This window comes from Periophthalmus magnuspinnatus, chromosome 3, assembly GCF_009829125.3.
Source record: "Periophthalmus magnuspinnatus isolate fPerMag1 chromosome 3, fPerMag1.2.pri, whole genome shotgun sequence".
Taxonomy (NCBI): Eukaryota; Metazoa; Chordata; class Actinopteri; order Gobiiformes; family Gobiidae; genus Periophthalmus; species Periophthalmus magnuspinnatus.
This window is the reverse complement of record NC_047128.1, coordinates 881,711-894,273: the sequence shown is the minus strand read 5'-3', so window position 1 is coordinate 894,273 and position 12,563 is coordinate 881,711. Positions and strand designations below refer to the sequence as shown.

Sequence of the window (12,563 nt, the reverse complement as noted above, 5' to 3'; positions counted from 1 at the left end):
TCTAAATCTGCAGGTTTGTGTGTTAAACATTTAAAACACTTATGGATTTCATAATTATCTAAAAAAAAAAAAAAAAGAAAAAATCAAAGTTCCAGTCAATATACTCATTTATTATTCACTACAGTTTTGTGTCAAACATTAAGAGTAAAATGAAAATGAAAAGTGATCAGTCAAAACCAAAACGTCGTCCTGTCGTTTGAGTCCGGTCCCATCGAAGTGTCTCACGTTCGCTCTGATCTTCCGGGTCGTCGGGTCATTTGTTTTTCCCGAGCGTCCTCTGTTTCTCGCCGTGCTCCACGATCTTCTCCTCCACGTACAGCCCTTTGCGTCGGCGGACGGCGTTCATGTATTTCAGCGTCTGGTTCTCGGAGTCGGCCTTTTCCCCGAAGTGCAGGTACTCCTCCTCCGTGGTGGGCACCCAGAACGGGTCGCTGCTGATGACCTGAGGAGACACGAGACGTTAAAAGGTTAAATCAGAATGTTCCACAGTGTAGCTTTAAATCCTCCCTGTTCAGTCTGTTCAGATGTTTCTCCAGGTTCTGCTTGTTTCTTCTCGTTGAGTTTTATTTGGACTGAATCATGTTTGAGTTTAATCTTTAATCCACGATTTTCAAGACGCCATTTTGTTTTTCACCCACTGGGACACGCCCCCTGGGACACGCCCACTGTGTGAAGAAGAGGAAGAAGAAGAGGAGGAGGTGGAAGAAGAAGAGGAGGAGGAGCAAGAAGAGGAAGAAGAAGAAGATGAGGAGGTGTAAGAAGAAGAGGAGGAGGAAGAAGAAGAGGAAGAAGAAAAAGAAGAGGAAGGAGCCCACTGTGCCACGCCCACTGTGCCACGCCCCCTGTGCCACGCCCCCTGTGCCACGCCCACTGTGACACGCCCCCTGGGACACGCCCACTGTGACGTCCGCTCTTCCTTCTCCAGTTTTATTTTCTTAATCGTTGATACTCGTTGATTCTGCAGCGTCGCGTCGTCATTTTGGTACAAATGTTTAAAAACGCTCTGCTCTAGTGCGACGTGCATCTGTCCATAGGGGGCGCCACAGCTACACGCCTCTTTATCGTCATGACGTTTACGGCGACGTCAGCTCCTACTGGACACCGCAGTTTATGAACTTGAACTCAGCTGTTTCTTTTATGAAGTGTTTTTAGATGAATATTGTGATTTAAAAAGTGTAAATTATAACAAAACGATCCACAGAGATGAGAACCATAGAGACTCAAGCTCCATAGGGCAGATTTAAAGTGACAGTACATGTAAATTGTGTCCAAACTGTTTCTCGTGTAAATCAGCTTATTATGATGTAGATTTTGTTCATTGGTGACGCCCAGAAGCAGCGTTTCTTTATAGATAATTTTGTTTTCAGTCGGAGCTGCGGCTGAAGCGGTCGGAGCTGCGGCTGAAGCGGTCAGCTGTACCGCTTTGTTCCTGGACAGTTGAAACAGTGATTCCTGGAACAAAACGGAGCGGCGGCTGTCGGCCCGTCCAGCTGCTGCGTGTTCAGTCTCAGAGGAGGCCGAGCGAGCGCACACAAACGCCCCATACAGAGAGCGAGGGGGACGGGGGGACAGGGGGCCCCTCTCCCCCCCGTCGTCCTGGACTACAGTAGCAGCACCTGGCTCTGGACACACACTGGGGCAGATGGTCCGGAGCAGCCGCCCGAAAACAACAACGACAAAGTGACGGACCTAAAGAACTTTAGACTGGTGCCGTAAATATAAAGTTAAAGCCAAACTCTGGGACATTCACCTGGAGAGTTCAATTAAGGGTCAGGTTTGTGGAGATGCGAGCCCACTCAGAGGAAAGAAGCAGGTTTTTATATGCGTTTCAGCGCAATAAAAACAACCATAATTAAAAAAACAGAAAGTTACACACTGAGGCTTTATATGACACAAAATGGACTCTTGTAGCTTTAAGTCATGTTCTAATGTTAGTAATGCATCAAAAACAGACCTGGAGTTGTGTTTTGTTTCATTCTCACATGTTTGAGTCACTTTATTATTCGTCTGTAACATCTACAAAGATCAAAATGCGACGTTCCACCTTGTGATGTCATCAAGTGGGAGTTTTCAAGTGAACTCCTCCTTTTACCTTTAGTTCAGTCGAGATAAGAGACAACTCCAGGACTGAAATGATCCAAATGATTCTATAAATGAAGGTGTGTGGAGTTTAAAAACACAGTGGAGCACTTCCTGTATCACCACATGATGACATCACAAGGTGGGACAGAGTGTTTTTGTGTGTTAAACAAAACACAGCTCCAGGTCTGTGGTTTATTCTGGGTCCAGGTTTTGTTTATTTAGTGTTTGTGCTTGAACTTCCGTATTTTTCTCTGTATAAATCCTGTCCTGTCGTTCGTTCATTCATTCGTTTGTTGGTTCGCTCCCTCGTTCGCTCGCTCCTCCGTCCCGTCGCCGTGGACGACAGGAGCTGCTGCTCTGGTTCACTCTGGGGCAGATGGTGCGGAGCCTCAACCAACAAACAACGACTCACGGCGAGAATCACACGACAAACGTGAGCAGCATATGACCACGAAGAATGAGACTGCGGCAGGAGGAGGAGGAGGAGGGGGGGAGGAGAGAGAGAGGGGAGGAGGAGGAGGAGGGAGAGGAGGAGGAGGGGAGGAGGAGAGGGAGCGGAGGAGGGGAGGAGGAGGGGAGGCGGAGAGGGAGAGAGGAGGAGGAGAGGGGAGGAGGGGAGGGAGCGGAGGAGGGGAGGAGGAGGGGAGGAGGAGAGGGAGAGAGGAGGAGGAGAGGGGAGGAGGAGAGGGGAGGAGAGGGGGAGGAGGAGAGGGAGGAGGGGTGAAGGAGAGGGGGATGAGGAGGAGAGAGTTTAAAGGAGGAGAGAGTGTTGAAGGAGAGGGGAGTGAAGGAGAGGAATATGAGGAGTAGAGGAGAGGGGGATGGGGAGTAGAGGAGGCTGAAGGAGGGAGTAGAGCTCTAGTGGATAAATGGTGTCAGAGAGTTTAAAGTTTTACTACGGTGTTTAAAAAGACTCCAGAAAATGTTGGAATGAAAAACAAAGTGTGCACAGAGTGGGCGTGTCACAGTGGGCGTGTCACAGTGGGCGTGTCACTGTGGGCGTGTCAGATTTTGATTTTCTTTTCTTATCTCTTCTTATTGGTTGACATTGGGGGCCCATGTGCAGCTTTTTTATGTTAAGGGACAAACTCACTCCGCACGCCTCACTCCGCACGCCTCACTCCACACGTCTCACTCCACACGCCTCACTCCACACGCCTCACTCCACACGTCTCACTCCACACGTCACACTCCACACGTCACACTCCACACGCCTCACTCCACACGCCACACTCCACACGCCTCACTCCACACGCCTCCTCACTCCACACGCCTCCTCACTCCACACGCCTCACTCCACATGCCTCACTCCACACGCCACACTCCACACGCCTCACTCCACACGCCTCCTCACTCCACACGCCTCACTCCACACGCCTCACTCCACACGCCTCCTCACTCCGCACGCCTCACTTCGCACGCCTCACTCCGCACGCCTCACTCCGCACGCCTCACTCCGCACGTCTCACTCCGCACGCCTCACTCCGCACGCCTCACTCCGCACGCCTCACTCCGCACGCCTCACTCCGCACGCCTCACTCCGCACGCCTCACTCCACACATCTCACTCCACACATCTCACTCCACACGCCTCACGCCTTACTCCGCACGCCTCACTCCGCACGCCTCACTCCGCACGCCTCACTCCGCACGCCTCACTCCGCACGTCTCACGCCTTACTCCGCACGCCTCACTCCGCACGCCTCACTCCGCACGCCTCACTCCACACATCTCACTCCACACACCTCACTCCACACGTCCATGGCCTCACTCCGCAGGCCTCACTCCGCACGCTTCACTCCATACGCCTCACTCCACACGTCTCACTCCGCACGTCTCACTCCACACGTCTCACTCCACACGTCTCACTCCGCACGCCTCACTCCACACGCCTCACTCCAGGCTTTGGTAAACACATTTTTATACAGCACGTTCCACCTTCAAAACACTCCCCCGTCACACACACTGGGGTGAGGTGGTGACGTGTGTTGCCCTAAAACACAACGTTAGCAGGAATCGAACCACAAACATTCAGATCAGTGGACAAACACTCTACCAGCTGAGCCACTGTCGCCCTGTTCACGTCTCTGCTGTCGAGCGTAAAGCCTTTATCATCCAAATAAAACACTATTAAGATTTTTCAGACGATAACGCGGCGCGCTAGCTCACTGTGCCACAAAGCTAACAGTCACTTTTATTAAAACTGGAAAATATAAAATACACAACTCATTAACATTACCGTATGTTCTGGAGTATAAGTCACACCAGCCAAAAACTGCATAACAATGAAGAAAAAACAACAACAACAACAACAACAACAACATATATTTCACATAAAAGTCGCACACCTGGACAAAATATGAAATAAAAGTGCGATTTATATTCCAGAAAATACGGTAATTAAAATAAAGACAACTCCATTATTTCTATGTGTAGAAAATTTCAGTTTGTGATGGTTTTAATATTTATTACACCTCAAAATTAAGATTAGCGTTAGCATTAGCGTTAGCATTAGCTTTAGCAATGACACAAACATGTCTCGTTCTAAACACAGAAGAAGTGTCTCTGGTGAAGTGTTCATTTTATTTGTGTTTAACGTGTAACAGTGACATCCACCTGTCGCTCCCTGTCCACTGCCCTGACCCTAACCACCTCTGACCTCTGACCCCTGACCCACCTGCAGCTCCCTGTCCACTGCCTCATCTTTAAATATTTATTCATTTATTTACCGAGACTCAGCAAAAACCTCATAGAGATAAAACTGGAGAAGGAGTAGTGACGCTAACAAGAGGTAGTGACGCTAACAAGAGGTAGTGACGCTAACAGGAAGTAGTGACGCTAACAGGAAGTAGTGACGCTAACAGGAAGAGGTGACGCTAACAGGAAGTAGTGATGCTAACAGTGAGGTAGAGGGCGTTATGACCACAAACTGTGTAAAGAAGTGACTGAGCAAATGTGACGTCAGCTCCAAATGAAGTTCATCGAGGCTAGCAGTTATAGCGGCTAATCTGGAGCCGACTTCCATATTTGAAACGCTGACCGTGAGTATCATAGCAACCAAAGAGCCAATCAGGAGCGAGGCTGTTGAAAGTAACGCCCATTTCCGCCCACACCGTTAGTTTAGCAGGGAGCGGGTGCTTAGCAACGCTGTCAATCAAACCTGTTGCTAATGCTAACAGGAGCGACTTCAGGGAAAGAAGGACCTGATTTGTCTGTTATTAATGTTCATGTCTTGATTTACAGACACAATAGTGAAATAAAAACCCCAGGATCATGTAGAGGGTTAATACGAACATTTAAGACCAGAATGAGTCTGAAGGACAGAGACAGAGAGAGGACAGAGGGGGCGCTGTTTAAAAAATAAACAAAAACAACAACAACAAAAAAACAACCTAAAAATAACAAAAAATAAAGAAAATAAACTAAAAAAAAACACAACTAATAAAAAAATAATAAAAAAAAATAAAAAAAAAGCTCAAAATATAAAAAAAACAAAACAACAACCACCAAACAAAAAACCTTTAAAAAATAAACTATAAACTCCAAATAATTAAAAAAAAAATGAACCCCAGGATCATGTAGAGGGTTAATACAAACATTTAAGACCAAAATGATGAGTCGATGGAGCAGGAAGTGCGCCCGTGATCACTTCCTGTGTGGAACGCGGCGGCTAGCAGGTTAGCTACATCCATTTATTTAAAGAGTCTATGTCACAGACTGAAAACACATCCACACTCCAAAATCAGCATGAATACTTCTTGATTCTTTTGGTTAAACATTTCCAGTGTAATGGGGCTAATTCCAGTGTGTGCGTCTAAACGTCGGCCGTCGTTATTATATCGATTAAACCCATTCATAGAAAATTTGCACGCAGATGTGAGACGGCGCTTTGCCCAGACTGAAAAACGAGTTTGAAAGTGCGATAATGCAGACGACATGCGGCTGTACAGTCTCCACAGAGCCGCACGAGTCCAATCGATACGAGACGCTATTCACCGGCAGCCGCTGTCTCCGGGCGCACAAAGGCCTCATTCTGATGTAAATATAATGTAAAGATCCCAGACCCGGGGCCTTACGCAACCGCCCGACGCCGCAGACCTGCTCTCAACGCTCCCAACGCCGCAGACCTGCTCTCAACGCTCCCACCGCCCAACGCCGCAGACCTGCTCCCGCACGCCGCCTCATTCTTATGCTAATATTACATTTGTTGTCAGGAAGAATGCTGATATGAGCAGTAAGCCAAGCGGCGGGACGGAGGGAGAGAGGGAGGACGAGAGGGAGAGAGGGAGGACGAGAGGGAGAGAGGGAGGACGGGGGGGGGGGGGGAGTTTTGTGAGTAAGCGTCTACTGCACACGAGCGAAAAGGAGCACAGACGGACAGGGTTTAATGAGGCAAAGACAAAGGAGGTGGGACAAAGAGCTGGACACGGGCTGAAGTGATGAGGAGGTGAGGAGACAGGAGGAGGAGGAGGAGGGGAGGGGGAGGGGAAGGAGGGAGAGGAAGAGGAAGGAGGAGGGGGGGATAAGGAGACAGGAGGAGGAGGAGGAGGGAGAGGAGGAGGAGGTAGGGTGGAGGAAGAAGAGAGAAGGGGGGAGGGAGGGAGGAGGAAGAGAAGGGAGAGGAGACAGGAGGAAGAGGGAGGGGGGGAGAGGTGAGAGGGAGGAAAGGGGGAGGGAGAGGAGGAGGAAACGGGACCAGGAGGGAGAAGGAGGATGGGGTGAGGGAGGGGAGGGTGAGGAGTGGGAAGAGGAGTAAAAGGAGGAGGGAAGGGAGAGGAGAAAAGAGGAGAGAGGAGGAAAAGGAGGAGGGAGAGGTAAGGAGACAGGAGGAGGAGGGAGGAGGAAGAGGGAGGAGGGAAGGAGGGAGAGGAAGGAGGAGGGGGGAGATAAGGAGACAGGAGGAAGAGGAGGAGGGAGAGGAGGAGGAGGGAGGAGGAAGAGAAGGGAGAGGAGACAGGAGGAAGAGGGAGGAGGGGGAGAGGTGAGAGGGAGGAAAGGGGGAGGGAGAGGAGGAGGAAACTGGACTAGGAGGGAGAAGGAGGGGGGGTGAGGGAGGGAAGAGGAGTAAAAGGAGGAGGGAGAGGTAAGGAGACAGGAGGAGGGGAGGAGGTGGGAGGAGGGAGAGAAAAGACGAGGAGGGAAAGGAGACACGAGGAAGAGGAGGGCGAGGAGGAGGAAGAATAGATCAAGGAAGAGGAAAGGAGGGAAAGGTGAGGAGACAGGTCAGAAATGAGAGAAGGGAGAGGAGTGGAGGAATAGGAGGAAGGAGAGGAAAGGAGGGAGAGGAAGAAGAGGAGCAAGAGGAAATAGAGGAGGGAGAGTGGATAAGGAGGAAGAGGAGGGAGAGGAGAGGGAACAGGGAGAAAGGAGAGAAGGGAGAGGAGAGAGGAACCAGAGGAGGGAAGGGAGAGGAAAAGAGGGAGAGGAAAAGAGGGAGAGGAGGGAGAGATGAGAGATGCCAGGTCTAAATGTGTGAATTTGAAAATGACTGATTATATTTGCTTCTCTGTTAGATCACACACTATAGATCTTTTGACCTTTGACCTGTGTCATAACGTCATAATGACATAATATTATAATGTGATAATGTGATGTCATTATGTTATAAAAAATATACCTGAAGATGTGTTCTGTGACATAATCCTCTATAAAAAAGTTCTTTGCTTCTGAGTCTCACAAAACACTCAGTTTGAAATTTCCCAGGATTGTGACGTCACAGGTAGAGCACAGTGTTTAAGTCTCATCAGTTTTTAGCATTTCTGTCTCAAATCCCGTCCAGGTCTGTGTGTTTACATCAACAGGTCTGGGTATGTTCCTCATGACATAGTTTATTTTCTAAGGTCCCATCAGGCAGATAACGGGGCGTCTGGGGGTCCTCGCCCAAGAAATGTTTTTTAAAAATCTGACAGAGAGAGAAAGCAGAAAAAGTCTCTGTTTGACATCGAATAAAACAGCAAAGTGTGGAGACATTTTCAAGAACAAAATAGATATTCATGAGGACATTTGGCCTTTTTTCCATGTCTGTAAAACAATTATTTTTCTTTTTTTTTTTTTTATTTCCAGGACATGGGATTATATATATTTCATTTTTTTATTTAGTTTTTTAAATTTATTTATTTATTATTATTATTTTTTTTTTAAGTATTTATTTTATTTTATTTTTATTTATTTATTTTTTAATTTATTTATTTTATTGACTTTGTGTGAAGCATTTTGGGCATCTGAAGTTTTATTTTAAATGTGCTATATTAAAAAAATGTAATTATATGAAGCCACAGAAGAAGCGTGTTGGACGAGCGGTGAAACGTCATCACTTTTATAACGTTTTGTCCCGTTACAGATTTAACTTTTACCGTGGATCAGCCCTGGACGACTGAGCTCATCAAAACTACAGGTTATTTTCATCCCAGTTTAACGATCAGCGCTAAATAAATCCGTTATATTTATCAGAGTTTGGGAGCGGCGCCCTCACCGCTCGCCGCGCTCGTCACGTGACCTCTCACAGCGAACTCCAAGGTCATTTTACATCTGATAAATGTGTAATTTTGTCCAAGCGTCGCAGACCTGACAGTTCAGAGGGATGACGCCTCATTTGTATTCCGGCTCGTCCCGGCGCGTTCCGAAGAAGGATCGCTCCCAAAGTTAATAACAGTCATTTACGAGGCGCATTTGGAAGACGCGTCGGGATAATGAGGAATACCCGCTCCACGGCCGCTCCGCCTGTCAGATAAATGTGCAGACGAGCTATTAAGTAACAAGCCATTTAAATACCCGGCCCCCTGACCTCCCGTGACAGCGTCCATATGGCGAGGACAATGGCGAGACGCGCGCAGACGGCGAGCAGAGCAGGTATAACGGTCCACGGCACATGTCCTGGAAGAGCTTTGATCCCCGGTCCCTCGAGAGAGAGAGAGCTGTCTCATTAAAACACAACCCACAGCCTGAAAACAAAACACACAGCTAACGCTAACGCTAACGCTAACGCTAACTGTTGCTTCTGCCCAATTAGGAGGTTTAAAGAGGTTTAGCGACGCCGATTCTGACGGGAGTAGATGGTGCACGCCACATCGTAAACGGATAATGAGTTTCTGAAATTAACGTCACAGAGATTAGAGAGAAGACCTGATTTTTAAGCTTTAAGGCAAAGTCGGTATTAAAAAGTTTAGGTTTGGTTCTTGTGATAAATATGTAAAAACTCCTTCAGTCGTCGATGTTTGAGTTTGAGTTTAAAGGTCAATATTACGCTATTTTCTGATCATAAACTCGTCACGAACGCACCTGGAGTTGTGTTTTGTTTCTGCAGATTTAGGCTGAGTTCTTCTCTCAAACTGGAAACACTCTGTTCCACCTTGTGATGTCATCATGTGGTGATACAGGAAGTGCTCCGCTGTGTTTTTAAACTCCACACACCTTCATTTATAGAATCATTTGGATCATTTCAGGCCTGGAGTTGTCACTTATCTCAACTGAACTAAAGGTAAAAGGAGCTGGAAAATTCCCACTTGATGACATCACAAGGTGGAACGGAGCATTTTGAGCTTTTGGACTAATAAAAAACACAAGTCCAGGTCTGTTTAAGTTCACAAGAGTCAATTTTGTGTAATATTGGACCTTTAAATTATTTTAATCTTGAGATATTAGTTCAGAACAATAAGAAAAAACGTTGTAAATGTTCCACAGTATGACATTAAACTGGTGAAATCCTGTGGTGACAAGCAGATTTGTACCACCAGGCTAATTTACGAGTCAGATCTGTGCAGAGGGGACCGCGCTCAGAGAAGGAAAACATGTTTTTCACCAATAAAAACAGTTGTAATTGAATTTATGTCAGGTAAGTTTAAAGCTACACTGCGAAACATCCAGGCAAAGCAAAAACATTTCCATGGAGACCAATTGGTGACGGATCCCCCATTAAAAAGTTACATAGTGCACCTTTTACGTCTCAGTACTGACCTCCCAGTGGCTGAAGACGAGCTGGGGACTGGCCAATCCGCTCGTCCGTTTGCGGATTTCGTCGGCGAATCCGAAGCTCTCGGCGACGGGGAGGATGGCGTTGATGATGAACATGTCCGTGCCCTCCTTCATCTCCTCCTGCACCACGCGACCCTCACGCTTCCCCAGGACGCCGTACACCCGCCCTGAAAACACGCAAAGTCACACTTTATTTATTCGTCTGTCACATCTCCAAAGCTCAAAATGCGACGTTCCACCTTGTGATGTCATCAAGTGGGAGTTTTCAGGTTAACTCCTCCCCTTTTTACCTTTAGTTCAGTCGAAATTGGCAATTCCAGAGCTGAAATGATCCAAATGATTGTATAAATGAAGGTGTGTGGAGTTTAAAAACACAGTGGAGCACTTCCTGTATCACCACATGATGACATCACAAGGTGGAACAGAGTGTTTTCAGTTTCAGAAAATGTGCGAATGAAACAAAACACAACTCCAGGTCTGTTTGTGACGAGGAAACAACATTAGACCAGATCAGAAAATAGAATAGAATAATTTGAAACATTTTATAGTTTGAATGGGGAAAAAGTCCTCAAAATGGCGGATATAGAAGAAACTGGGAATAGGTAGAATAAAAATAGCGAAAGTAAATAAAAAATAAAATAAAATAAAAAAAATGAATATAAAAAATAAAATATAAATATATAAATAAATATAATAATTAAATAAATGTTTTTAAAGAGTAAATAAAAGTAGTACTAATATTTTGCACGGTTCTAAATGTGTAAACTCTTCACCATCTGAACTAAACGCCGCGTTAACTTTGCGTGTTCATTCCTGTGACCGGCGGCGTCTGCTTCGATTTGGCCGACGGGTCAGTGTTGTGGTTAATGAGCGGCCCGTGGACCAATCAGAACGCAGGAGGCTTCGTTTACCAACACGCTAACGGCTAACACGCTAAACGCCATTTCAGGCCTCGTTTTCAGCCCAACAACTTCAACACCACCAGCGTTTAGGGAGGAGCAGTCGACGCAGGAGCAGAAAAGTCAAAAACCTCCAACCGCAAAACGAAAACACTCCAGACCAGGCAGAAAAGTGACGCAGTGAAGCTTTAATCTTGTAGCTATAGCCTCAAGTCAACGCAACGAACGATTTTGTGGTTCAGTTCATCTCTACTGTTCTATTATTTTGTATTTTGTTCTTTAAGTGATTTGCATAGACAACTTTTAACCTACGCTTAGTTATGTTTTAAGCCGGATGCCCTTCCAGTCTCCAATATGTGTGTGTTTTTTTTTATGTATTTGCGAAACAACTTCAGAGGCTCAACGAGAAGAAACGACTAGAACATGGATAAAGGTCTGTTTTTAGCTGTTGTTCTCTATATTTAGACGTCATTAAAATGTCCTGAGTCTATTTGTTCTAGCGGCAGTAGTAAGATGGCCGCCGTTAGCCTCATTAGCACGTTACCCAAACTGCCCCGACCTCACGCCGAGAACAGCGGGGACACAAAACTGGAGCGGACTTCAGACTGATCTAATGATGTAAGGAAAGTTTTCACAGATAAACATCACAAAGTTCTTTACAGAGAGAAACAACGAGCCAAACGGGGTCAAAGGTCAAACCAAAACCAAACCAACAACTGTGGAACTGACGGAGCAGGAGGGATGAGGAGGAACGATGGAGCAGGAGGGATGAGGAGGAACGATGGAGCAGGAGGGATGAGGAGGAACGATGGAGCAGGAGGGATGAGGAGGAACGATGGAGCGGGAGGGATGAGGAGGAACGATGGAGCAGGAGGGATGAGGAGGAACGATGGAGCAGGAGGGATGAGGAGGAACGATGGAGCAGGAGGGATGAGGAGGAACGATGGAGCGGGAGGGATGAGGAGGGAACGATGAGGAGGGAACGATGGAGCAGGAGGGATGAGGAGGGAACGACGGAGCAGGAGGGATGAGGAGGGAACGATGGAACTGGAGGGATGAGGAGGAACGATGGAACAGGAGGGATGAGGAGGGGACGACGGAGCAAGAGGGATGAGGAGGAACGATGGAGCGGGAGGGATGAGGAGGGAACGATGAGGAGGGAACGATGGAGCAGGAGGGATGAGGAGGGGACGACGGAGCAAGAGGGATGAGGAGGAACGATGGAGCAGGAGGGATGAGGAGGGAACGACGGAGCAGGAGGGATGAGGAGGAACGATGGAGCGGGAGGGATGAGGAGGGAACGATGGAACTGGAGGGATGAGGAGGGGACGACGGAGCAAGAGGGATGAGGAGGAACGATGGAGCAGGAGGGATGAGGAGGGAATGACGGAGGGATGAGGAGGGAACGATGGAACAGGAGGGATGAGGAGGGAACGATGGAACAGGAGGGATGAGGAGGGAACGATGGAGGGATGAGGAGGGAACGATGGAGCAGGAGGGATGAGGAGGAACGATGGAGCAGGAGGGATGAGGAGGAACGATGGAGCAGGAGGGAACGATGGAGCAGGAGGGATGAGGAGGGAACGATGGAGCAGGAGGGATGAGGAGGAAC

At 47.6% G+C, this 12,563-nt stretch overlaps 1 protein-coding gene across 1 annotated transcript in view; it reads right to left on the bottom strand.

The window, feature by feature from the left end:
• Positions 1-208: 208 nt before the first annotated feature.
• Positions 209-12,563, bottom strand: part of efl1 (elongation factor like GTPase 1) — a 189,007-nt gene continuing 176,652 nt past the window's right edge. Inside the window, exons 21-22 of the mRNA XM_055229179.1 lie at positions 10,035-10,219; positions 209-442 (exon numbers count right to left, since the gene is read on the bottom strand). Of these exons, the coding sequence (XP_055085154.1) occupies positions 254-442; positions 10,035-10,219 (374 nt within the window). The 3' untranslated portion in view covers positions 209-253. The remainder of the gene's footprint in view (positions 443-10,034; positions 10,220-12,563) is intronic.